Source organism: Furipterus horrens, unplaced genomic scaffold, assembly GCF_987537825.1.
Source record: "Furipterus horrens unplaced genomic scaffold, mFurHor1.1.pri manual_scaffold_8, whole genome shotgun sequence".
In the NCBI taxonomy this organism is placed as follows: domain Eukaryota; kingdom Metazoa; phylum Chordata; class Mammalia; order Chiroptera; family Furipteridae; genus Furipterus; species Furipterus horrens.
Window position 1 is genome coordinate 49353970 of NW_028327178.1, and position 25712 is coordinate 49379681.

At 38.0% G+C, this 25712-nt stretch overlaps 1 protein-coding gene and 1 non-coding gene across 7 annotated transcripts in view; both read left to right on the top strand.

Annotated features, from left to right (window-relative positions):
* PTPRM (protein tyrosine phosphatase receptor type M) overlaps nt 1–25712 on the top strand; it is an 883942-nt gene that overhangs the window by 166870 nt on the left and 691360 nt on the right. For all 6 annotated transcript variants that reach the window (XM_090285792.1, XM_090285794.1, XM_090285793.1 and 3 more), the window contains exon 2: nt 24069–24191. In XM_090285792.1, coding sequence (XP_090141918.1) covers nt 24069–24191 — 123 coding nt within the window. The remainder of the gene's footprint in view (nt 1–24068; nt 24192–25712) is intronic.
* TRNAK-CUU (transfer RNA lysine (anticodon CUU)) lies at nt 1570–1642 on the top strand. The gene has a single exon. It is a non-coding gene; the product is annotated as a tRNA-Lys (tRNA).

The following is a 25712-nucleotide window of genomic DNA, read 5'->3' on the forward strand; positions in this document are numbered from 1 at the left end:
AGACTGCTCCTCTGGCCTGACTCTGTCTGTATCTGTCCTCTTTAGGTCACAGCCAGAGCATGGTTCTCTTGTCTGCCACTTATTAGCTACCCTCCTGATGAATTGCTCTGCTATGTAAATTTTTCACTGCACATTCTGTGATATTTGGAACCAGAAAGCTAAAGATAATAATAATCAGACAACTCAAACAACTAGTGGCAGGGACATGCACCTCCACAGGAAGGGGGAGAATTATCAGTGCAAAAAACAAACTAGAGATTGACCTGGGAAAAAAAAGACCAACAAGGAAGAGCCCAGGTAGATCTATTAGAGGTGAGAATGGAAGGTTAGGGCTGGATGTTAGAGGACATACAAAGAAGAGAATAAGCTTGGTTTTTCCTTTGAGGAGTTGGAAGTTGTGATCTGAGCAATCAGCACAGCTTTTTTCCTAGTGAGAAGGACCGGAAGAGAGAAGAGGAAGAAGAAAACAGCAGCACATCCTTTTAGAATACAGTTAAGGATCGTCTCCCTGCTACTGCTGAGAAGAGCATGTATGGCCCACATGGAGGAGTAATTGAAATGCTTAGTAGCTGATTGAATTTGGGTACAAAGCAAAAATAGGATTTGAAGACAGTGCAGGAATTTTATTCTGTGCAGTGTATGTCATTTGTTTTTTCAACTGACTCAAAGAAAACGAGATGAAAGTAATCTGCTTCCATCTCCTTGTTTTCTTAAATATTGTTGGCTCAGTGTGTAACCGAACTTTCTATATAGAAATCCTGCTTTCAAAAAAAGATAGGATACAATTAATTATATTCGTGCTCTTCTACACATTTTTTTTTTATTTTGCACTGGTTTCTTTCCAGTTATCTGCCACCCTCTGTGTGGGAGGCTGAGGTATGAGTTTAAAAAATACCAAGTTTTAAGCTGAGAGGCTGTTATGGTCACATCCTTTTCAATGCAAATCTTGTTCTCCCTCTTGAATTTCACTTGCAGGACTTGGTTCATTTTGGAATCTTTGGAAGATCTGTCTTCATTTCCTTTGTTCCTATGAGACCCCTGTGTTTCCTTGTACTATTTGGCCAAATATCATTGTTTTCATCTTACTGGGTGGAACAGTAGATGCTGTTCCAGCTTAGATATTAATTTCCTTTCTAGTACAGTGGTTCTGAGCTGGAGCACATTAGCATTTCTTTTCAATTTTGAAAGGAAATTTGATCTCTCAGCACCCTGCCACAGAGTCTGTGTTTTCTTGATGATTCATTGTGGCTGCTTTCAGTGTAAGGTCAGGTTTCTGCTGCAAATAGAAAAGCAAACAAGCAGTTAATTCAGTGCATCCTTGTATTTTCCTGTAAATAGGCCTACTGCAATATTATCTCTATCAGTGCTCTTGCTTAACATGCTTTTATTTGTAAAGGATTGATTTGTTCACAGAATTATTGATAGTTGATTCTAGGAGTGAATTTTCTCTGATATCTATATAATAAAATAAATCACATCCATGCCTTTTTAGAAATTAATTTATTTTTGTTGTTATCAAATCTTTATTTAATATTTGTACTTTTCTACACAGTAGTAGTAAGATGAGGCGCCCGGCTAGCTCAGTCGGTAGAGCATGAGACTCTTAATCTCAGGGTCGTGGGTTCGAGCCCCACGTTGGGCGAGCTGTTTTAATTCACTTTTCAGAGAAGGAAAACTCTGATTCCAAAAAACCTCCGTTGCCTTGCGGCATACCTCTTCAGGGGAAAGGCTAAGGGAGTAAACCCCGACAGAAAATCCGGAGCCGGAGTCCCTAAGGCGGTTCGACGTTGTAGTCAACACCGGCAACTCCTGCGGCGCACCTGAAGCCAAGCTGTATTGACTCCGTCTTTCCCTTGGATCCTTCAGCTGCGAAGAGAGGGGGGGTCTGCTGCATGGGCAACAGCAGACCCTCCATATCACCCTGCCCAGGCTCTGTAGCTTCAGCTCCACTGGAGAGGACACTCCAGCGTCATCGCAAGATGTCGATTCAACACGGGAGGAGACAGATACCGTGTCACTCCCGAGTCGGACTGCACAGCCATTCTCGGCGGTGCAGATAGACTCTTAAGAAGCTACACCATCGTCTCTCGAGACGGACGGCTGCCGACGAGTAGTAAGATGTCAATGCTGTTTGGGGATAAAATTCAAGGATGACATCTAATCTCATTTTATTAAAGGTGCAATTCATGTAAGTAGTAGTAGAAATGCAAGGAATATCCACAGAATAGTCATTTTCTGTAATTATATATAGCAATTATACTGTAAGGAAAATGTCCCTCCGAGGGGTTAGGAAACCCAGGATCAAGTTCCACCTCTGTGTCATCTGCCTCTGTACTGTAAGTAACCGAACAGTTTTCTGACTGTTCTCCTTGTCAGTAAGATGGAATAACATTTTGCCCTACTTTTTCACAGACTGTTTTGGATGGCCATATGGAATCATGAATGTTGTAGTGTGATAATCCCATTCTTGCCCAGGGTGGACCCCAGCCTGGCATTATGCTGCTTTGGTTTGCCTTTGCCTCCTGGTCTTCAGTCCTCCTTTGTATTTTTCCCAACTGCAATGCACACATAATAGTTTTCTCACAATGTACACTCTCACCTCTGTGTTTATGCTCTCTGGAATCTCTATCTGCCCTGTAAGTCCTGACCTGTGTCCCCAGCCATGCCTTAAACCCCTTCTCCCTTAGGAATTCTCCTTTGGTCTTCCTAATGTGCAGTAGCCTCTTAGAAATCTCTGGTACTACATCACATCACCTTGTCATCAAAAGGCTGAATTATAGTTGGTCACATGTGTGTCTTATATTGCTAACTAGATTAAAATCCTGTGTTTTGGCATCTGTGATAATGCTGCCCTTGAATAGATCTGGAGTTATTGGATGCTGACTGGCATGCCTTTGATAAATCAGGCAAATGCTCCAGCCTGAGTTTTGTAACTTGTATACTACTTTGGGTGATTTCTGTTCCCATGGACAAGTGCAAATTGAACATCATTTAGTCTTATTAGAAACACTAAAGGAGTGATCACTGTGGCCAGCAAGGCATCAGGCATTGCTTCTGCTATAAAATCTGGGTTCTCACCATTAGTCAGGAAGACCAATGCACCAACACACTCTGTCCAGAGATAGAAGAGGGATAATCTTATTCCTGTGAGCATTATGGATATTTAGGGAAGAACTAATAACCCAGGAATAAAGAGAGAGTATATTCTGTGAAAATGGGTCTTAATGGGTGAGTGAGTAAGAATTTGCTGGGGAGGTGGGTGGGAAATGACTCCAGCTAATGCATGGAGGAGTCCAAGAGCCTGCTGTGTATGTGAGCCCGGAGTGGTTGTGATGTTCAGAACCCCATGTGGAGATGCCCTCTGATCATGTGGAAATGATCTTGGAGAACTTGGATTCCTCAGGAGAGAGGGGAGTGTATGCCAGAGGGCATCTGTTTCAGAACCAGCCGATGCCATGAGGGGACAGGAAAATGGCCACAGCAGAGGATCTTACCTGCCCAGCAGCAGGAACATCAGGAAGCGATCTAAAGTTCAGAACCATAACCCCATTTTCAACAATTCTGATTCCATATGTGTAGAGTAGGGCTCAGGACCTGGTTTAAGAAATCATCTGTGTGATTCTGGTGCAGGTGGTCAGTGAACTGCCCTTTGAATAAATGCTGGATTATCCCTAAGAGCTCTGTAAACCCAAGGAATTATAAAATGTGTATGTTATCCATTTGTCCTGGAGAGACAGATCATGGATGCTCTGTTCAGAGTCTCAAAAGGATCCATAAATTCTCAGAAGTTTATAAATCACTGAGCTAGAAGAAAAGTATGTAAAATATAATGAGAATAGTACTAAGGCAGGAATACTAGAGAACAGTACTGTTTAAAGAATGGTTTTGTGATGTCGGGAAAGTTGGTGTTTTCAGGAACCCTATTATAAACACATTAGGAAGTGAAGTCTTGCCACACAGTTTATAAATCAGGATTTATGTTTGTGTTAATATCTCAGTGTTTCAAGGAGATAGCATAATGTTTGGTGGATCTAGAGATTTAACAATTTATCTACTATAGTTTTTTTTTTTTTTTTTTAAGTTTTTTTCCCTGACCTAATTACATCTTCTGATTTCCCCTGGGTGTCATTTTTTAATTTTGAAGTTAGCAATATATAAAAGTTTAGTATAATGAAGGTCTGTATTGAGAATTATTATTAACGGTGCCCCATTTTGCTCCCCTGTGGTTAAGGCCATGTCTACATTTCTATGATAGACATTTTATGAAATTTATGGAGGGGAAAAAAAAAGATATTGATGCATCTCTGTTTTTACTCCCAGTTCAAGAACATGCATGTCAGTCAAGCATACTGCTGAAAATTTATGCCTGCTCCCTCTTTTTCCCCTAAACCCAGGGAAAAGTGGGCATATTTTTTATACTGGCAAAGTCAGTATCACCAACGGGATGTAGTTAACTCTTGAGGTGGATGCTGATGAGAGATGTGTTTCCCAGCATGGTTGAGGAGGGGCAATCCTCTGGGAACCATGGATAATTCAGCAGTGGGGTTCAACTCCCAGAGTACCACTTTTTTTTTTTGGCTTAAACTTTACAGAATTAAGCTGGTCTATGAAGTTTCCTCTAGGCAAATTTTTGGGTCCATGAAGGGTTACTGTTTTTTAAGCCCAGTCAATATTGTATTGATCCACAAGGGATTTTTCTTAATTCATAGGTACACAGTGCTAGGTTAGATATTGTTAAAAGTAAGTATCCAATATGGCCAAGGGCCAGTAATAAGCTCACTGAAGGACCATTCTATAAGAAAGAGAGATCTAGACCTTGTATAATCAAGCATACAATTACACACTCAGATGATTAAAACCAACTTTATGGTGACACTTTGTTTAATCCCAGTAACCACAGCTTGTTATAACAAGCCAGCCATACAGGGGATGAGGATTGGGGGGGTGGGGGGCGCTTCATGAGAAACAATGCTCTCCACTCTCCTGGCTTTATAGTTAAAATACCTCAATGAATAGTTTCTGAAGCAAGCAGGGCTCATGCCAGGCATATTATGAAACTATTGAATTTGATATTTTCTTGTTTTGAAACTGTTTCCCACCAACCTATTTTATACCTGCTCTCTTTATGTTAGCTTTATAAAAATAGAAACTATCTTATATATAGTTATTTGGAGTAGAAGTGGCTAGAGGACTGATTGTATGAAGCCATATTAATATGGAGTTCTTTTTGAGTTTTATATTTTGATCCTTGTTGTTGTAGAATGAAAAATGTAAACTGATTGAAATTACTGTAGACCTTAGTAAGCAGATGCTGAAGAGGGTAGTGGGGTTGAGAAGAGTCCTTCTGAAATTATTTTAGATACTCTTAAATGATTCTTCTGGAAAATTTGAAGTGATCACACTGGATTGACTAAGATAGGACTGATTGCCCCAAATTAGCCCCAACTTACATAGAATTGAGGATAGTGGTGTCTGATCTTGTGATGTTGTGTTATCTGCTTTTCATAGGGCTGGAACCCTTGTACCAATGATCCTATCAATAGGGTTTCTTCTACCTCCTTACTAAGTCTTCCTAAACCTTCTCTTTTCTCTTTGTCATTGAGCTCAACCATCCTTTTTTGCTTGTTTTAGTTAACAGTATTTTAAGTTTTATATTATAATCAGTCTCCCCTCAACCATATGTTTGATACACTCAACATATTTTAATCTTCATTATGTTCCTTATAAAGAAGTACTGTGTTTAAGAGAAGGAAGAAAAAAATAACAGAATGTATAATCTTAGAATGGAAATATTACCTTAGAAATCATCTGTACCTGAAACTATCAAAGATTGTTAAATAATAACTTTTTGTGGTACAAGTATTTTTTTGCCTAAGGAACCCCAACATTTAAAGTAAATGAGAGCTGGATACATCACATTGAAATAGGGTTTTAGGAAGGCTTGCAAGGGGCTCACCTTTACAATCTGGGGGTTTCGGAGGGTTCTAAGGATCACTCTGAAGATCTGAGTTTGAAAAACCAATGGTCTAATTCATTCATGCTATTTTTATATAAATAAGGACACTGAAGACCAGAAAGAAAAGGGTGCCAACATGTATCCATTTACTAGATAGTTAGTGGGTAAGTAGGTAGGTAGATAGGTAAGTAGTACAATATGTTAATATTTAATACATGTGTATGTATAAACACACACATATACCAAGTCTTTAATCCTTATAGTAATCTAAAAGGTAGATGGTTTTACTGATAAATGAATGAGGAAAGCTTTTAAACTCATAGAGTTGGGGCTTGCCTTAGGTCTTTTTGGTGGCAAATCTACATTCTTCCCATCATATCTTCAAAGTGTTAGCTGAATGCCTTGCCCTATACCACACATGGGGACGGGCAGGACTGGGACCCAGACCATCTGCTTCCTGGCCCAGGGTTGTTCTCTCAGACTGCATGTTCTCTTTAGTCAGTGACAATATAGTACCTACTAAAAAATTGAGAAAATACTCAATTAGAAAAGGAAAGACACTGTAACTGTATTGGTTCCCTATGTTTTAACAGCTAATTGGTCATGTAAGATGATTGGAAGGAAAGCCAGTTTATAATAATTTTTGTGCTATGTAAGTATTGCTCTTAGCTTGGAGAATTTTTCATGAAACACAGCTTCCTAATTCAAAATGTCATATAATGAATTCTTTTAGCTCAAAGTGTACTTTCTTTATGACCTGAGAATTGAAGTTTGACATTGATAAGTATTCACTATTTTTATGTTTCATAAATTTGAAAGATACATAATAAGTAATCATTAACATTCTTTTCACATATGGAACATAAAATCAGACATCAATAACTGAGATATGATACACAAAAATATGTATGCTTTTTGTTGACTTATGCTAAGGTCTGCCAAATAATAGCCTTTTATGCAGATTCTTTGAATAACAGACCATGGATATCTTAGATTCTTGCCTCTAGTTGCTGACACTCTGGGTGTTTGTTTGTTTTGTTTTGTTTTGTTTTGTTTTTGACCTGGACCATTTAAGAACAGATCTTCAGGAGTTTTTTTTCTTCTTGACTCCTACATCATTTTTCATATTTCTTCTTTTCAACTTCTTCCTTTCCCACTCTGTGTCTCCTCTAACCCCTTCCCCCTTTCTTCATGGTGCCAGAGGTACTGCCTGGAACTAAGTGAGAGGGAGGGAGGGAGGAAAGGAGATGCCTGTGAGTGAAATCAAAAAGCAAGATTTACTCTAGAATCAGAATTTCTTCTTGGTATAGCCAGAGTGGTTAGGGATTAGAGTTCATTGGTACTTTTTCTTCAGTGTTATTTTTTTCTAACAAAGATAGAGCAGTAAACAGTGTTCTTATCTTTTTTACAAAACATTTCACAGTAGGTATTTAATGAATAGCAGCATCTTTCTAGGACTGGGGATAGATAGGTGAAGGGAACATTGTCCAGGCCTCAGGAGGTCACTGTGCAGCAGAGAAGGCAAAGATGCCTGCACTCGTAGTGAGGTGTAAGGTGATAAGGACATCTAGAAGCCTTGTGTATTTTGTAGTAATGGTACAAAGGAAGGAGCAATTGATGTTTCCTATGAAAAGGAATCAGCAATAGGTACCCAGGAGAGATGGCATGTGAGCTGGGATTTGAACAGTGAACAGAAGTCTACCAGCCAGACTCTGGGGTGGGGGTGCAGGGACAACATAGGCAGGTGTGTGGCATGTGGGCAGCATGGTCACTGGGTGAGTCAGGAAGTACCGAACTATACTATAAGAGGGAAGTGGTGCCAGGAAATTAAAGAGATAGAGATCAAATCAGGAAAACTCCATGTCACATGCTAATATTTGAACATTATCCCATGGGCAGTGAGGAACTGATGAATAGTCTTAAATAGGGAGAAACTATTTTCGGCTGTGTTTTATAAAATGTCAGTTTTCTGTTAGCTTGCGGGATATATTGGAGAGGGCAGAATGTAGAGTGAGGGGATGGGTTAGGTCAATGAGGACATGACATGAAACTCAAACTGTGGTGTGGTAGGAATAGAAAACTGATACGAGAACCTTTTAGGAAGTTGTTATGGGAGGTCAGGTGTTGAACGGAGAGTTGGTAAATTCCCGGGTTTTTGGCTTGAGCCTCTGGGTTTCGGTGCTATCAACCAATATAGGCAACATTGATAAAGAGATGCCTGTCCCTTTAACTTCCTATTTCAGATAGCATGCACCAGACACAGTTGTGACTGTATTTGAAGTTCATCATCTTGAAACAGTGAGTACACTTTTACATTCACCACCTAGTTCAGCCATTATCATCAACCTGGGAAATAAGTAATAAGAATTACAATAGAGCCATATCTTCCGAAGGGCATTAATCCTTAGGTATTTGCTTTTGTTCAAAGTTGCCTCCTGAAAATCCTTTAGGGAACTTCTGGGTGGAAGAAAAGCATACTATTTCTCAAAAAAATTCAGATCTTTAAATTTGAGAAGCATGTTGAACCCAGAGTTGTGCACTCTAAGAAAGGCATGGAGGAAAAAGGAGCAGTGACTGACAGGTGGGAGTTGGGGGCACTAGTTCATTTCTTTCATTTCTCAGTTGAAGCTCATTGGGGCGTATGATTGTTAGGCTCCTGGACTAAATGAGAGACTTCCTTACCATACCCCTCCATTGTTTTTGTTGAAATCATGTATGTTAATCATGTATGTTTTCATACAGTGAGCAAGACACACAGATAGAATAGTTAGCTGACAGATCTAGGACTTTATGTACCCAGGTCTCAGATTCCAATTAAGCAGAGTCAGCCTTACAAGTTATCAATTTTTGTTTAGAATAACTACTCCTAATGATAGGAAATTAGAATGAATGTTTTACCAAGAGGATATAGAAAAGTACATTCAGTTTTCTTTATAACTTGATTCTATCAATAAGTGTGATATGTAGAAAAAATATTCATTGAGGGAAATGCAGTTAGTTGAGTTTAGGTTAATCAGCACCCAGTGAAAATAGACACCCAGTGAAAATAGACAACCGGCTGGCTATTACAGGCTGAATAGCATGGCTTGACTCTACTGCATATTGGTTAGTTCAGGAGTTTTATTTTATCAGCTGTCATAGATAATGGTTTTATGCTAATCAGATCACCAAGAGATGGCTTTTTGTAAATCATACCAAGCTGGCAGGTGTGCTACTGGGCATTAAATGAAACTTTTTAAATTAGTTTTTTGGATATTCTAACCAAAAACCAGGATCATTTTCTACCTAGAGTATCTCTTGTTGAGTAATTCCACTTGGATAAAATTACAGTTTGGGGGTTTCTTAGCATGAAATTATATCATGGGACACTTTGATCAAGCAGTTTTATTCTGTTGCCCTTATTCATCTGAGAGATATTTATGACTAAAAAGAGTTATTTAGAGCAGTGATCTCCAAAGGCTTTTTCACACCCCTTCAGAAGTACATATGATACAATCTATGGAAGAAAATATAAACATCAATTCATATTTATATTCCAGTTTGTACTTTCAAGGTCAATTTTTTATTTATCTGTAATAATCTGCATATGTGGAGTACTATGTTATATAATTTATAAATAATTAAACATAGTATGGTTGTATGTTTTTAAAAACTTGATTCCTTCTTTAAAATGTTTGAAACTAGCCCTGGCTGCTGTGGCTCAGTGGATTGAGCATCGGCCTGCGAGCCAAGTGTCGCTGGTTCTATTCCCAGTCAGGGCACATGATTAGGTTGCACGTCAGGTCTCCAGTTGGGGGCGCGAGTGAGAGGCAACCACACAGTGATGTTTCTCTCCCTCTCTTTCTCCTTTCCCTCTCTCTAAAAAAAAAAATAAATAAATAAATAAAATGTTTGAAACTACCAATGTAGAGCACTTTTAAAAATAGGTCATGATTAGATTATTCTGGGAACTTTTTAAAAACCATAGATTCCTAGGGCTGCTCCCAGAAGATTCTGGTTAAATGGGTCAGTTTAGAAGAGTAATTATCAAATATTAGTTTGCATTTCAGAATCACCTGGAGATCTGGCTTATCAAAACTCAGATTGCTGAACCCCAACCCAGAGTTTCTGAATCAGTAGTTCCAGGGTGGGGCCTGAGAATTTGCATTTCTAGCAAGTTCCCAGGTGATGCTACTGGTTCACTTTTAGAGCCACTGGTCCATTGTGAGACTCAGGACACAGGCCTCACTGAGCTCATTTGATAAATACTGATCTAGATTTGATCATCTTCTCCCCTAGACAGTTCTTGCAGATATTCTGACATTTTGTTTTCTGTTTTTACTCCTATTGCTTTGAGAGAGACAAACAGCTGTTTTTCACGCTACAGTTTTCAATATTGGTGTGGAGGGTAAGAGCACAGGTGTTATATTAAGGCAGATTCAAATTTACAGGGAATACATATCAGTGGTTTAAGTCAATCCTGTTGCAACACTATGAGGTATTTATTTGTATATGGCAAACTGAGACAGTCAGGTCCCTGATGATTTTACTTATCTGTACAGTATTTAAGAATAGAAATAACACTATTATCCATTAAAAATTTTTTAAGTCAATAAGAATATGGTTATTTTAAATTAGGAATCAATAGATTGATATGAAATGAAGTATGCAGTAAGTGTAAAAGCCACAGGAACTTTAAGAACAAGACAACTTTTTTCCTTTGAATATATACATCCGTTGACAAACAGCACTTTTACAATAGTGCATAACATTAGCCATTTAAATGCCTGTGCAATGTGTAAAAACTGCTTGCTAGATTAAATTACGTAGAAAAGCATTTCTATAATGCTTAGTGTCTGATTCACTAACCATCACTGAGGTACTCAAAGTTTAAGAGACATTATATACTTTCATTGTTTGGCAGGCAATTAAATGTAGATGTCACTGGAATTGATTTAATATTGTTTTTTAACTCTTAAAACAATTATGTATATTATAGCTCACTTTGTGTTTATCCTTTGAAATGTGTTTATTGCCTTTTATCTCACTGTTTTAAAAGTGAAATAAATGAATAGAACCACCTGAGATATGTATTTTAGGAAAATGGAACATATAATAATATATAATAACATCAATTCTTTTGGGGGGTACTTTAGCACTAGTTTTTGGTTTTCCCTCCCTGTAGAGAGACCCACTTAATATCATGAATTTGACAAAGGCTGTCTTAAATGGGGTCATTCTGTATATAGAACAAATGAGAAAAATGTTCCAGAAATCTTCTCACGGAATATTACAATCTTTTTACAAAATAGCCTTAAATGGACTGTAATTATAACAAGAAGAACCTTTGCTAAAGTATATAAGTCAATTTAACTTGTTAAAGTAAGAACTCAAAATGTGTATGTATCTTATAAATAAGTTCATAAAATTAATATTTGATTGTTCTTCCCTGGCTTTTTAGAATCAGGAGATTATCTGCAATGCAATTCATATAACAATCAGTACATAAATAGTACATGTTGTGGTTTGCTTACTTTCTAAAGGTGGGTTAAAGGTGATAATGTATAGGCTGGAAAGAGTATGAACCTTGGATTCAGACCTCAGTTCAGCTGCTAGCTCTGCACCAATTCTGGGTGACTTCGGGCAAGGTATTTGACTACTCCAAATGGCCATTTGTAAAAACAAGGATATATCAGTCAAGGTCCGATTAAGAGATAGAAATCACACAGTGATTTGAACAGGGAAAATTTATTATGAAGAATAATGAACAGTGGATTAGTGTACAAGACATTGGCTAGTATGAAGTGACTTCAGCTTTAAAGAAATAGCAGATGTGAGGAGCAGCCACTGTTCCAGGACAGAAATAGAGCTCAAAGAAGGGGATCCTTCTAGAGCTGAGAATCTGGGCGTGACTGTGGCTCAGAGGATGACACAGAAGTCACTGTGAGGACACACTGATACAAAATGGAAAAAATGTGTTCTCTAGAGTGGCTGTGAAAGCTGTTCAGTTGAGTAGATCTAGACTCTCCTTTTACAAAGTTGAGCAGAACAAAAATGAAAAAAAAAAGCATCGGTGTATGCTATGCAAGTGGAGGTAAAATTGGTTTGTAAAATGTACATATACATGTCCTGGGTCAAGACAGTGGATCATAATCAAAAAAATTTTAAGTACTTCTCTAATGGTGATCTCTAATCTTGTCTACTAATTTTTCTTTATCTTCTCTCTACTCCCGGGACTTCAGTAGGATATAGAATGGTAATAAGAAAGATCTTACAAGGTTTTCTTTGGGGAGAGAGTGGACCAGCTTTTCCTTTATAGCTCCTGTGTTATGTCATAGTATTCTTGGATGTACTGAATAATTCTCTGCTACTCTAAAGCAAGAAGAAAGATAAATTCCCTCCAATATTTTATTTTCATAAATCAAAAATGACCTTTATAGACCACTAGTCTTGCTTTCTAATTATTGCCAGAAAAAAAAAGAGTTCAACTTTCCTAAAGTGGAAACCATAATTTGTGGAGGCTTCATTAACTTTTAAGTGGCTTATACTTTTCAATCATAAGAAAAAATTAACATATTCAGTTATTTAGTCACATTTACAGCAGATTCATTTTGGAATACACTGGGGCAGAGCTGGATATTTTGTGAGGATCTATTAAAATTGTTTTCATTGTTGGATTGATATTACATTACACTTCTTAAAAAAAGTTTTAGGCCAAATTATTGCTGTCCAATTCTGCATAATATTTGGGGAATTCAGTATCCATTTTCCTCAGAAGTGTTTATTGGAAGCCTATCATGTACCAACTCTAGGGAACACCAAGATGACTAAGATACAGTTATAATCAAAATTACTTCTGAGCAGAATTCCTACCCTGCCTATATGCTTACAGATACCTGTTCTTTTGAATTTCTTAAGTTTTCATGAAAAAATATCTGGCCTACCACCATTTCATCTGCTTTCTAAAGCACATAGTTCTGTGCTTCAGTAATAGCAGAGTAGCATTTTTAGTTGGGAAGTAAATACAAAAACTTTAGCGGTCCACTAAGACTTCGTTGAGAGAAACAATATTCATAAAGGCCATTTTGAGGGATATTACAGTTTTAATCTTAGAATGCACTGAGTGCCCACAAAATCAAGTTTATTGAATCAAACTTGGATGACATACTATCATACCATATTACTAAATAGACCCTAAAACCCATTACTGTGTTTGGGTGGATGCTGTTGAGGGCTCTGTTCAGTAATTTATGTTGATAGTTTCTCACCAGGGTCCTGGGAAGATAGTCCTCTCTGGCTAGGAGTAGCTGTGTTTCTTTCCTTTCTTTCTTTTTATCCTCACTCGAGGACATTTTTTTTTTTTTCATTGCTTTCAGAGAGAGAGAGAGAGGAAGGGAGAGGAACACTGATGTGAGAGAGAAACATCGATCAGTTGTCTCCTGCATGCGCCCCACTCAGGGATTGTACATGCCTCAGGGATTATGGGGATCAAACCCACAACCTAGAAAAGTACCCTGATGGGCATTGAAATCCCAGCATTCTGGGGTGATGCTCCAACGAACTGAGCCACACTGGCCAGGGCAGTTGTGTTTCTTTTGGACTTTCAGTTTAGAACATACTGTCACATAATGTTAAGAATCTGGGCTTTCAACACAGGATGCCTGGGTTAAAATTTCTGTTTATTATCTTCTTGCTTTGAGAACCTTTGTAAGCTGTGTAACTTCTGTGCCTCAATTTCTTTTCTTTTTTGCTTCAAATAGTGTTTGTTAAATGCTTGTGATTATTACCAAGTGACATTCTGATTCTAGGTTTTGTTCTTTTAAGAAGACTAGTGCCCCCAGAGCTCCTATCTCCTTCACCCGCCAAGAGTAAAATCCTAAATCCTAAATCCTGTTAATTTAGCAAAATTTCTTCTGCTTAGGCCTGGTCCATCAGATACTTTCCTAAATAAGAGGACCCTAAATTTCAAAATGAAATAGGCATCTTCATTATAAGGCACACGTAATTGTTACCACGTTTTGTTGCAAATGGGTTTCTCCTCTTCTTTTTTCTTTTCTTTTTTTAATGTTGCTTCATCTTGTATTTTACACATTTTCATTGATTTACTTTATTGGGATGACATTGATTCACAAAACCATACAGGTTTCAAGTGTACAACTCAGTAAAACATCATCTGCACACTGTGTTACCTGCCCATTGCCCCAAACAAAGTCGCTTTCCATCACCATTTTCCCACCCTTTTCCCACCCTTTTCCTACCTCTACCTACCCCCACCCCCTTTTCCTCTGGCTGTCACCACAATGTTATCTGTGTGTATGTGTTATGTATATATGTTTTTTCTTTTGGATAATCCCTCCACCTTCTTTTATCTATTCCCCCCTCTGCCTCCTCTGACAGCGGTCAATCTGTTCCATGTATCCATGCTTCTGCTTCTATTTTGGTCATCAGTTTATTCATTACATTCCACATATAAGTGAGATCATGTGGTATTTGTCTTTATCTGACTGGCTTATTTCACTTAGCATAATACTCTCCAGTTTCATCCATGCTGTTGAAAAGGGTAAGACTTCCTTCATTTTTATGTCCAAGTTATTCCATTGTGTAAATGTACCACTGTTTTTTATCCACTCATCTACTAATGGGCACTTGGGCTGTTTCCAAATCTTGGCTATTGTTAGTAACTCTGCAATGAACATAGGGGTGCATATATTCTCTTGAATTAGTATTTTGGTAGTCTTAGGATATAGTCCCAGAAGTGGAATTACTGGCTCATAAGGCAGTTTCATTTTTAATGTTTTGAGGAAACTCCATACTGCTTTCCACAGTGGCTGAACCAGTCTGCATTCCCACCAACAATGCATGAGGGTTCCCTTTTCTCCACATCCTTGCCATCACTTGTTGTTTGTTGATCTATTTATGATAGCCATTTTGGCAGGTGTGAAGTGATATCTCATTGTGGTTTTAATTTGTACCTCTCTGATGATTTGTAATGTTGAGAAATTTTTCATCTGTCTATTGGCCCTCTGTATATCCTCTTTGGAAAAATGTCTGTTTAGGTCCTTTGCCCATTTTTAAATTGGATTGTTTGTCTTTGTGGTGTTGAGTTGTGTAAGCTCTTCATATGTTTTAGAGATTAACCCCTTGTCAGATGTATCATTGGCAAATATGTTCTTCCATTCAGTGGGTTCCCTTTTCATTTTGTTGATGATTTCCTTTGCTGTGCAAAAGCTTTTTAGTTTCATGTAGTCCCATTTGTTTATTTATTTATTTTTTGTTTCCCTTGCTCAAACAGACAAATCAACAAAAAGTATTGCTTTGAGAGATATCTGAGGTTTTACTGCCAAAAGTTTTACTGCCTATGTTTTTTTCTAGGACTTTTATGGTTTTGTAACTTACATTTAAATCCTTTATCCATTTTGTGATTAAATGCACCAATCAAAAGACATAGGGTACCTGAATGGATTAGAAAGCATGACCCATATATATATGCTGTCTACAAGAGACCCACCTTAGAACAAAAGATCTATACAGACTGAAAGTGAAGGGATGGAAAAAAACGTTTCAAGCAAATGGACATGAAAAAAAGCTGGGGTAGCAATACTTATATGAGACAAAACAGATTTCACAGCAAAGGCCATAAAAAGAGACAAAGAAGGACATTTCATAATAGTTAAGGGAAAAATCCATTAACAAGATATAACTCTTGTAAACATATGTGCACCCAGCACAGGATCACCCAAATATGTGAAGGAAATTTTAAAGACTTCAGGAAGGATATAGACAGCAACACACTCATAGTAGGGGACTTTAACACCCCATTGTCAACAATGGACAGATCTTCGAAGCAAAAAAACACCAAGAATATTGAGGCATTTAACAACACTCTAGATCAAATGGACTTAGTTGATATATATAGAAATTTTCACCCCAAAGAAGCAAAATATACATTCTTTTCAAGTGCACATGGAATATTTTCAAGGATAGACCACATGGTAGGAGACAAAACAAGCCTCAACAAATTCAAGAACATTGAAATTATATCAAGCACCTTCTCAGATCACAATGGCTTGAAACTGGAAATCAACTTCAAGGAAAAAACTCAAAAACATTCAAACTTATGGAGAACGAATAACATGCTATTAAATAATGAATGGGTTAACAATGACATCAAGGAAGAAATAAAAAAGTTTCTGGAAACAAATGATAATGAACACACAACAACCCAAAACCTATGGGATACAGCAAAAGCAGTCCTAAGAGGAGTGTTCATAGCAAAACAGGCCACCCTAAAAAGGATAGAAGTATCTCTAATAAATAATTAACCCTACAGCTACAGGAGCTGGAGGAGCAATAACAAACATAGCCCAGAGTGAGTAGAAGGAAGGAAATCATCAAGATCAGAGCAGAACTAAATGACATAGAGACTAAATAAACAATTCAAAAGATCAGTAAAACCAGGAGCTGGTTCTTTGAAAAGATAAACAAAATTAACAAGCCTTTAACCAGGCCCATCAAGAAAAAAAGAGAGAGGACCCAACTAAAATAAGAAATGAAAGAGGATAAATCACAACTGACATCACAGAAATATAAAGGATTGTAAGAAATTATTATGAACACTTGTATCACAAGAAATTTGACAACCTAGATGAAATGGACAAATTTCTGGAAACATATAATCTTCCACAACTGAATCAAGAAGAAACAGAAAGCCTGAAGAGACCAATAACAACTAGTGAAATTGAAACAGTAATAAAAAACTCCCAGCACACAAAAGCTCTGGACCAGATGGCTTCACAGGTGAATTTTACAGAACATTTAGGAAATAAATAACTCCTATCCTTCTCACACTATTCCAAAAAACCCAAGAAGAGGGAAGACTCCCAAACTCTTTTCTATGAAGCCAGTATTACTCTAATTCCAAAACCATGTCAAGACACAACAAAGAAAGAAAACTACAGGCCAATATTGCTGACGAACATAGATGCTCAAATCCTCAACAAAAATATTGGCAAACCGGATCCAACAACACATTAGAATGATCATACACCACGATCAAGTAGGATTCATTCCAAGGATGCAAGGATGGTTTAATATTCGCAAATAAATAAACGTAATACACCACATAAACAAAATGAAAGACAAAAACCATATGATCATATCAATAGATACTGAAAAAGCATTTGATAAAGTACAGCACCCATTTCTGATGAAAACACTCAGCAAAATGGGAAAAGAGGGAGCATACCTCAACATAATAAAGGCCATATACAGGAAACCTCAAGCCAACATCATACTCAATGGACAAAAATTGAAAGCATTCCCCCTGAGGTCAGGAACAAGACAAGGATGTCCACTCTCTCCACTCCTCTTCAACATAGTCTTGGAAGTTCTAGCCACAGCAGTCAGACAAGAAAGAGAAATAAAAGGCATCCAAATTGTAAAAGAGTAAGTGAAATTGTCATTATTTGCAGATGACATGATAGTGTACATAGAAAACCCTGTAGATTCCATGAAAAAACTACTCGACCTAATAAGTGAATTTGGCAAAATAGCAGGGTACAAAGTAAATACTCAGAAATGTAAGGCATTTCTGTACACCAACAAAAACATATCAGAAATAGAAACTGGAAAAAAATTCTATTTACTATAGCAACAAGAAAAATAAAGTACCTAGGAATAAACTTAACCAAGGAGTTAAAAGACCTGTACTGAGAAAACTACATAACACTGAAGAAATAAATTAAGGAAGATACAAATAAATGGAAGCATATACCATGTTCATACCCTGGCTGGTTTGGCTCAGTGGATTGAGCGTCAGCCTGCGAGCTAAGTGTCGCTGGTTCGATCTTCCAGTCAGGGCACATCAGAGAAGGAAAACTCTGACTCCAAAAAACCTCCGCTGCCTTGCGGCATACCTCTTCAGGGGAAAGGCTAAGGGAGTAAACCCCGACAGAAAATCCGGAGCCGGAGTCCCTAAGGCGGTTTGACGTTGTAGTCAACACCGGCAACTCCTGTGGCGCACCTGAAGCCAAGCTGTATTGACTCCGTCTTTCCCTTGGATCCTTCAGCTGCGAAGAGAGGGGGGGTCTGCTGCATGGGCAACAGCAGACCCTCCATATCACCCTGCCCAGGCTCTGTAGCTTCAGCTTCACTGGAGAGGACACTCCAGCGTCATCGTAAGATGTCGATTCAACACGGGAGGAGACAGATACCGTGTCACTCCCGAGTCAGACTGCACAGCCATTCTCGGCGGTGCAGATAGACTCTTAAGAAGATACACCATCGTCTCTCGAGACGGACGGCTGCCGACGATACCATGTTCATGGATGGGAAGAATCAACATCATTAAAATGTCCATATTACCGAAAGCAATTTATAGGTTCAATGCAATCCCTATTAAAAACCAGCAATGTATTGCACTGAGCTATTACAAATACTTCAGAAATGTATATGGAACCAAAAAAGACCCTGAATAGCCACAGCAATCTTGAGGAAGAAGAACACAATAGGAGGAATCACAATACGGGATACCGAACTATACTACAAGGCCACGGTAACCAAAACAGTCTGATACTGGTATAAGAACTGACATATAGATCAATGGAACAGAATAGAGAGCTCAGAAATAAACCCAGGTCTTTATGGTCAAGTAATATTTGACAAAGCAGGAAGGAACATAAAATGGAGTGTAAAGAGCTTCTTCAACAAATGGTGTGGGGAGAACTGGACAGGGACATGCAAAAAAATGAAACTAGACCACCAACTTACACCATACACCAGAATAAACTCAAGATGGATCAAAGACTTAAATGTAAGCCATGACACCATAAAAGTCCTAGAGGAAAATATAGGCAGGAAAATTTCAGATATCCTGTGTGGATATATCTGATATATCACTGATTTATCTCTTAAGGCAAGGGAAATAAAGGAAAGAATAAACAGATGGGAGTACATCAAACTAAAGAGATTCTGCTGAGCAAAAAAAACAAAAAACAAACAAACAAAAAAAAAAACAAAAAGACATCACCAAGATGAAAAGGGAACCAACCGTACAGGAAAATATATTTGCCAGTGATACCTCAGACAAGGAAGTGATCTCCAAAATATATAAAGAACTTCTACGACTCAACACCAAGAAGACAGACAACCCAATTAAAAAATGGGCAAAGGGCTTGAACAAACACTTCTCCAAAGAGGACATAGAGAGGGTCCATAGACATATGAAAGAATGCGCAACATCACTAGCCATCAGAGAGATGCAAATAAAACCCACAATGAGATACCAGCTCACACCAGTCAGAATGGCCATCTTCAACAAATCAACAAACAGCATGTGCTGGCGAGGGTGCGGAGAAAGCGAACCCTAGTGCGCTGCTGGTGGGAATGCAGACTGGTGCTGCCACTATGGAAAAAAGAATGGAATGTCCTCAAAAACTAAAAATGGAAGTGCCTTTTGAACCAGCAATTTCATTGCTAGGATTATATCTGAAGAATTCTGAAACACCAATTCAAAAGAACCTATGCACCCCTATGTTCATAGCAGTACTATTTACAATAGCCAAGTGCTGGAAACAACCTAAGTGCCCATCTGTAGATGAGTGGATCAGAAAACTGTGGTACTTTTACACAATGGAATACTATGTAGCAGAAAGAAAAAAGGAACTTCTACCATTTGCAACAACATGGATGGAACTAGAGAGAATTATGCTTAGCGAAATAAGCCAGGCAACGAAAGAAAAATACCATATGCTATCACCTATTACAGGAGACTAATAAACAGCACAAACACATGAGTGAAATTGAACCAGAGGTATGTAACAAGGAGTAGACTAACAGTGACTAGGGGGGAGGGAGGCGGGAGAGAAGCGGGTAAGAAGCGGAATGGTCTAGTGAAAGAACATGTGTAAATGACCCACGGACATGGACAACTGGGTGGGGACTGACTGTGGGAGGAGGGGTGGGCAGGGTGCAGGGAAGCAATAGGGAGAAAAGTGGGTTAACTGTAATAGAAAAATAAATTTTTAGTGAGGGGAAAAATGAAAGCCAAATAAATTAATAAATGAGCCAGCAACCCCCCCCCCCAAAAAAGCCCTCACATGTAGGAAAGTGAACAAAAGAAAATGTAAAGTGTGGAAATGCAATATTAGTGAAAAAAAATCATTTATCCATTTTGAGTTTATTCTTGTGTATGGTGTAAGTTGGTGGTATAGTTTCATTTTTTCTGGCACATATCTGTCCAATTTCCCAATACCATGTATTGAAGAAACTCTTTTTACTCCTTCGTATATGTCTGAGTTTCTGTATCTGTGAAATTAAGATCATATTATCTACCTTATATGGTTGATATCAAGATTAAACAAGCCCTCAGGGAATATTAGCCCCTATTAGTAGTTTTAGTGTTTATATTATTGTGTCATAGATTCTGTGAACTGTGTAATCAATTGTATTTTTCTCTTTGCACTGGTTATCCCAAACTGAAAGTGAAATTTGTGGCTAACTTCCAGTAAATGAAACTGGTGACATTTTTTATTACTTGGTGGTGATGGTTGAATCCTCACTATATTCCTGTATTAATGTCATTCTTATATTTTTCTTTGCTCCCTATTATTGCTTTTTTAACTTCTACTTTTTTTTAATTTTGTTAATTTAATATTTATGTCATTGTGTAGCACAGCATGTCCTGGAATAGGCCGTGTGGTCATCATTCTTACACAGAAGTCATCATTGTTGTCAACACCTGGAATACTTGACATTCATTGACGGCTTCTTTTTGCATAACAATTCAGTATCCATTCAGCACATGTACTATTGTAGTGTGTTGCATTCACATTTGCTAAGGAAGAGCCTTTCTTCCTGAAGGTCTGATTGAGGCCTGTGCGTATGTACCCGTGTGTGTGTGTGTGTGTGCGTGTGTGTGTGTGTGCGTGTGTGCGTGTGTGTGTTTGTGCGTGTGTGTGTGTGTGAGAGAGAGAGAGAGATGGAGAGAGAGAGAGAGAGAGAGAGGATATGAATGATGTAACCCCTGCCCCACCCATATTACATTACGTTTTCTCCATCTTTATATAAGCTTGGTTTAGGCTTGATTTCCCTCCACAAAAGAGAAATCATTTACTTTGATTTGTTGGATGAATGTATAATAGTTCAGCCATCAGCTGTTGGGCATCATTCCAAGTAAGACAATCCTGTACAAACCTTGGGAAGCCTGCTGCTGACCACATTCCTATACATGATGGCAAACTGGCTGTGTTATCCTGAAAACCAGGGAGACTTATATTCAGAAATGCTCATTCATTTCACTAAATTTCAGCAGACTTTACTTTCTTATCATACTCTTCACTGGCCCCACAGCATTTACAAAAACCTGGCCAGCACTCTGTTCTTTGCTCCGATCTGCTCCATAGAGGAGCCTACAGGAGTGTGCCTACAAGAATGCTCAGAACTCTTTACCGTCTTATGAAATACACTTTGAAATGTCCAATTATATATTCCAACTATTTGTAATGAAATGAACTCATGAGAGTAATTTTTGCATGGGGTATATATGGTAAGAAGGATTTAAGAACTACTAATAACTGATATGGTTTAGTATGCCTGACATTGTGTTGCACTAACTTTACACTTGCTATGTAATTGAACGATTAGAAATATCACATGAGGTACATGTTATCTTCATTTTACAGGTAGATAAATCAGAGTTCAGAGGGCTAAGTGATTTGTCTACAATCACAAAGGGAGGAGTGGAAAAAATGGGAATGTGCCAGACATTTGACCCTAGAACCTGTTCACTTCCACCACTACACAGAGCTGCCTTAAAAACCAAAAGTTTAATTTGCTCACTCTCAGACTGGTTATTTCAATTCTGCTGTATTTCACTTAATCTTAGCTCATTTTAGCTCAATAAACCACCTTTGCTATTTTAGGGTTTTTCATCTGTTGGATGAATGCCAGCAGATCTGGAAATTGGTATACAGGGGGATATATCTTACGGCAAGAGGAAATTCATAGTCTATCCCATTTTCCAGTGGTTTGATAATCATACATGGGTCCAGAAAGAACAATATCATACTTTCTGTGTTTCCTTTCAAGTGATAAAAATAGCTTTATGTAATTGGAAAATTATATTCTTGTACCAGCATCGCATTAGTCTTTGGAGTTGCTGTCAGCTGTGCATTCTCTCTTCCCTTTATATTTGGTTATATCTACAGTGCCAACAGTCGCTTCATAAACCAGATTTTTAGCTAGCCTTGAGTTGTTTTGTGGGTGCCTATAGCTGTTTCTCACTGTTTAAGATTGCAGGACTTTCATCAATGTGTTATCCGTGTTTCCATTGTGGGGCTCCTTCTTTGTCAAAATTCATGGTTATTTTTTGGAACATTATTAGTGCTACCTTCTGTTTAGACTTATGGCTACAGTACAGAAGCTGTTTTCTACATCAAATGTAGGGTTTGAAACCAAGGGAAGATATTTTTCATACATGTTTACATAGTCTACTAACATTTCTTACCCAAAATTGGGAAGTTGTTAGTATTATGTGCTTTAAACAAATCTGCTATGTTTCCTTGAACTTGTTAAAACTGAGTGAGAGGGAAGTATAAATTACCACTTGCTGTGAAGCTGAAATACTGAGTCGATGCTGTATTTTTGTAGTGTGTTTCTGTTCCCAGTGGATTGTTTAATTGACCAGTTCTGTTAAATGTGTTACAAAAGATGGCATCCAAGGCTGCTAATTTCACCGTCATGCCTGGAGCTAACAACTAAGAGAAAGTTAGAAAGCTAGAAGAGGCCCTTTAAAAGGGTCTGAGGTCCCTTAACTTTTCCTTCTTTAACATTTTTATCAGTGATTTGGAGGCAGATATAGAAAGCATACTTATCAAATTAACAGATAATGCAAATTAGCAGATAACTATTTCTTCAGAGGATAGAGCTAAGATAAATAAGTAAACATTTCAAAAAGCAGAGTCTGAACCTTTATAAAGGGGGATTATCTACATGATAGGGAATACTTTTAAAATTCTGAGTGTCTCACCTGTTCATAAGCTGTTTGTCTAGAAGGTTGTAGAATTGACATAAGCATTTGGTTGGCAGTTAGACCAGATGACCTCTAAAATCTGTTTTACTTCTGAGGTTGTATAGTTGCTGTTTTACTTATCTTCTTGCTGCCAGGGCATACATTGCAGATATAGTGCAATAATACTTAATTTTTGTGTGTTCTTTATCAAAATCCTTACTTTTTGTCATTGACAAGTAATTATAATTAATATTTAATGGAAAGCATAATTTTCATAATACACTGTAATTGATATGGTCAGTTTAATCATTTACTTTTAAAATGTGAAAAGATTTGGAGGAAAGATTTGATACTATAGTAATTCAAGGTAATAGGAGACATTTTAAGACATAGGATGAGACACAAAATCAGGTTGCTGAAACAGCTGAATTTCTTTTATATACTGCATTTTGTTTTATTCTTTTAAAAAATAATTTAAGTAGCCTCATTTCTAGTACCAAAATTTAGCAGATGTTTATCACGTGTTTTTAATTTATTCTTGCCTTTAAAAAGTGTGGACTATAAGCAAACTTATAATCTGTTTTAATTTTGAGACCTCAAATATCTAAAGTCTTAGTGTAAAACCAGTTTCTAAGTTAGATTTAGAATAATCCTTAGAAAAGCATCTTGCAACTTATGTCCATGGTCTCTACTGCATTTTGGTTCCCTACAATTGTGCCAGTGTTGTATTGAAAGCATTTCCCTCAATTTTTGGGACGAATTATAATGCTTTTTAATTGAAAATACATTGAACATTTTGGGTGGTTCTAATAAAGTTTTGGACACAAGATAAATTACTTCAAATTCCTGTGAATCTGGAAAATATGAATTATAAATTTGCTTAGGTCTTACTTTGAATTGGATTTTACAAATATTGTTTTTTGGGGGAACAGCATAATAGAGCAGTACTGTCAAGACATGGTTAATACTAAGCTAGCGCTTAGCAAGGGTGCAGTAGGGTAAAGATCTACCTGTCCAGAACAAAGGTCAAATCAAGTACAGTTAGCATCAAGTAAGTTTTCGGTTACCGGTTACTTGCAGAGGTCTGGTGTTATTTACATTACTTTTCCTTCTGTTACATTTTAGGAGGTTGCCTCTTCGATGAGCCTTATAGCACATGTGGATATAATCAAGCCGAAGATGATGACTTCAATTGGGAGCAGGTGAACACCTTGACCAAACCAACTTCTGATCCATGGATGCCATCAGGTTTGCATTTAGTTCTAAGGATTTTTTGTTGTTGTTTTTGCTTTTTTTTTTTTTTTAAATTAAAATCAAAGGTTCACAAGAGTTTTCACTGCAGAAAAAGTTTTCTGGGTATTGGTTGAATGAGTAAGGGTGTTGATCTTTGAGTGTGGCAGTCAGGGGCTGATTAGTAAAAATGCTTCTACAATTAAGAGGATGAATAAAAAAGAATGAACCTTTGTCTCTCTCTCTTTAAAATCTAATTAAAGTTAACTTCCTTTACCTTTGGTTACACCTGAGGTAGATTGATGTGCATTTCCCAAGTAATCCTTTCCCAAGTGGCAGGTATGGGAAATAGATTGATGTCTCTTCTGGCATGTGTGTCTAGTGAATGGAACTCTAGCTGGGAAATTGAAATGACAAAATCTCAGTCACAAATTGGAGACCTTGGGAAGTAACTTAAACTTTGTCTTCAGGGGCTCACCTGGCACCTGGGAGATCTGGGAGGATGCCAGTGATCTTGAAAGCATTCTGCAGATAAAATGGTGATGCACACCTTGTGGATACTCTTACCCCTGTGAAAGTGCTTAATAAATTTTCGGATGAATAAAAGACATTTGCTCCACTGAACACCAGCAAGAATTTTACCTTATATTCAGAAGGAAGAATAGGAAGACGGTGACTGGTGAGCTCTAACCACATTGGAGCTTGGTCATTTTAATGGACGCGCTTTTCAGGCTGTGGTGTTGACATTTAAAAAGTTTTAGATTTTCAGATTAATTTTATAAGTGGGGTGAAGAAGGGGTGAAGGATTCAAACTGTAAAACATGTTATTCTGATTTGAATTTCAGGTAAAACATTTTTTGTACTTTTTTTGTGACTATAAAGTTCTTTATTAATTCTCCTAAATGTAGCAATAATTACATTCAGTAATCTTGTAAAGGTAGGTTTAAACATGAAGTAAAGCCTACTGTTGTTCTTGCCTAAGCTTTAACAGTTATGATGCCCACTGCATTCTTGACATCTCTGCCATGTTTAGCTCCTTATAGCTTCAGAAAAAGGGATATTGAGCTCCTTAGCACTATGGCTTTACTGAACTTCAAAACCTTTCTAGCTCTTGTTTATTTTACCCAAGGCGGACAGTCTCCTTTTTTGTCTTTCCTTTTTTTCTTGTGTCGTCGTCGTCGGCAGCCGTCCGTCTCAAGAGACGATGGTGTAGCTTCTCAAGAGTCTATCTGCACCGCCGAGAATGGCTGTGCAGTCCGACTCGGGAGTGACACAGTATATGTCTCCTCCCGTGTTGAATCGACATCTTGCGATGACGCTGGAGTGTCCTCTCCAGTAAAGCTGAAGCTACAGAGCCTGGGCAGGGTGATATGGAGGGTCTGCTGTTGCCCATGCAGCAGACCCCCCCTCTCTTCGCAGCTGAAGGGTCCAAGGGAAAGACGGAGTCAATACAGCTTGGCTTCAGGTGCGCCGCAGGAGTTGCCGGTGTTGACTACAACGTCAAACCGCCTTAGGGACTCCGGCTCCGGATTTTCTGTC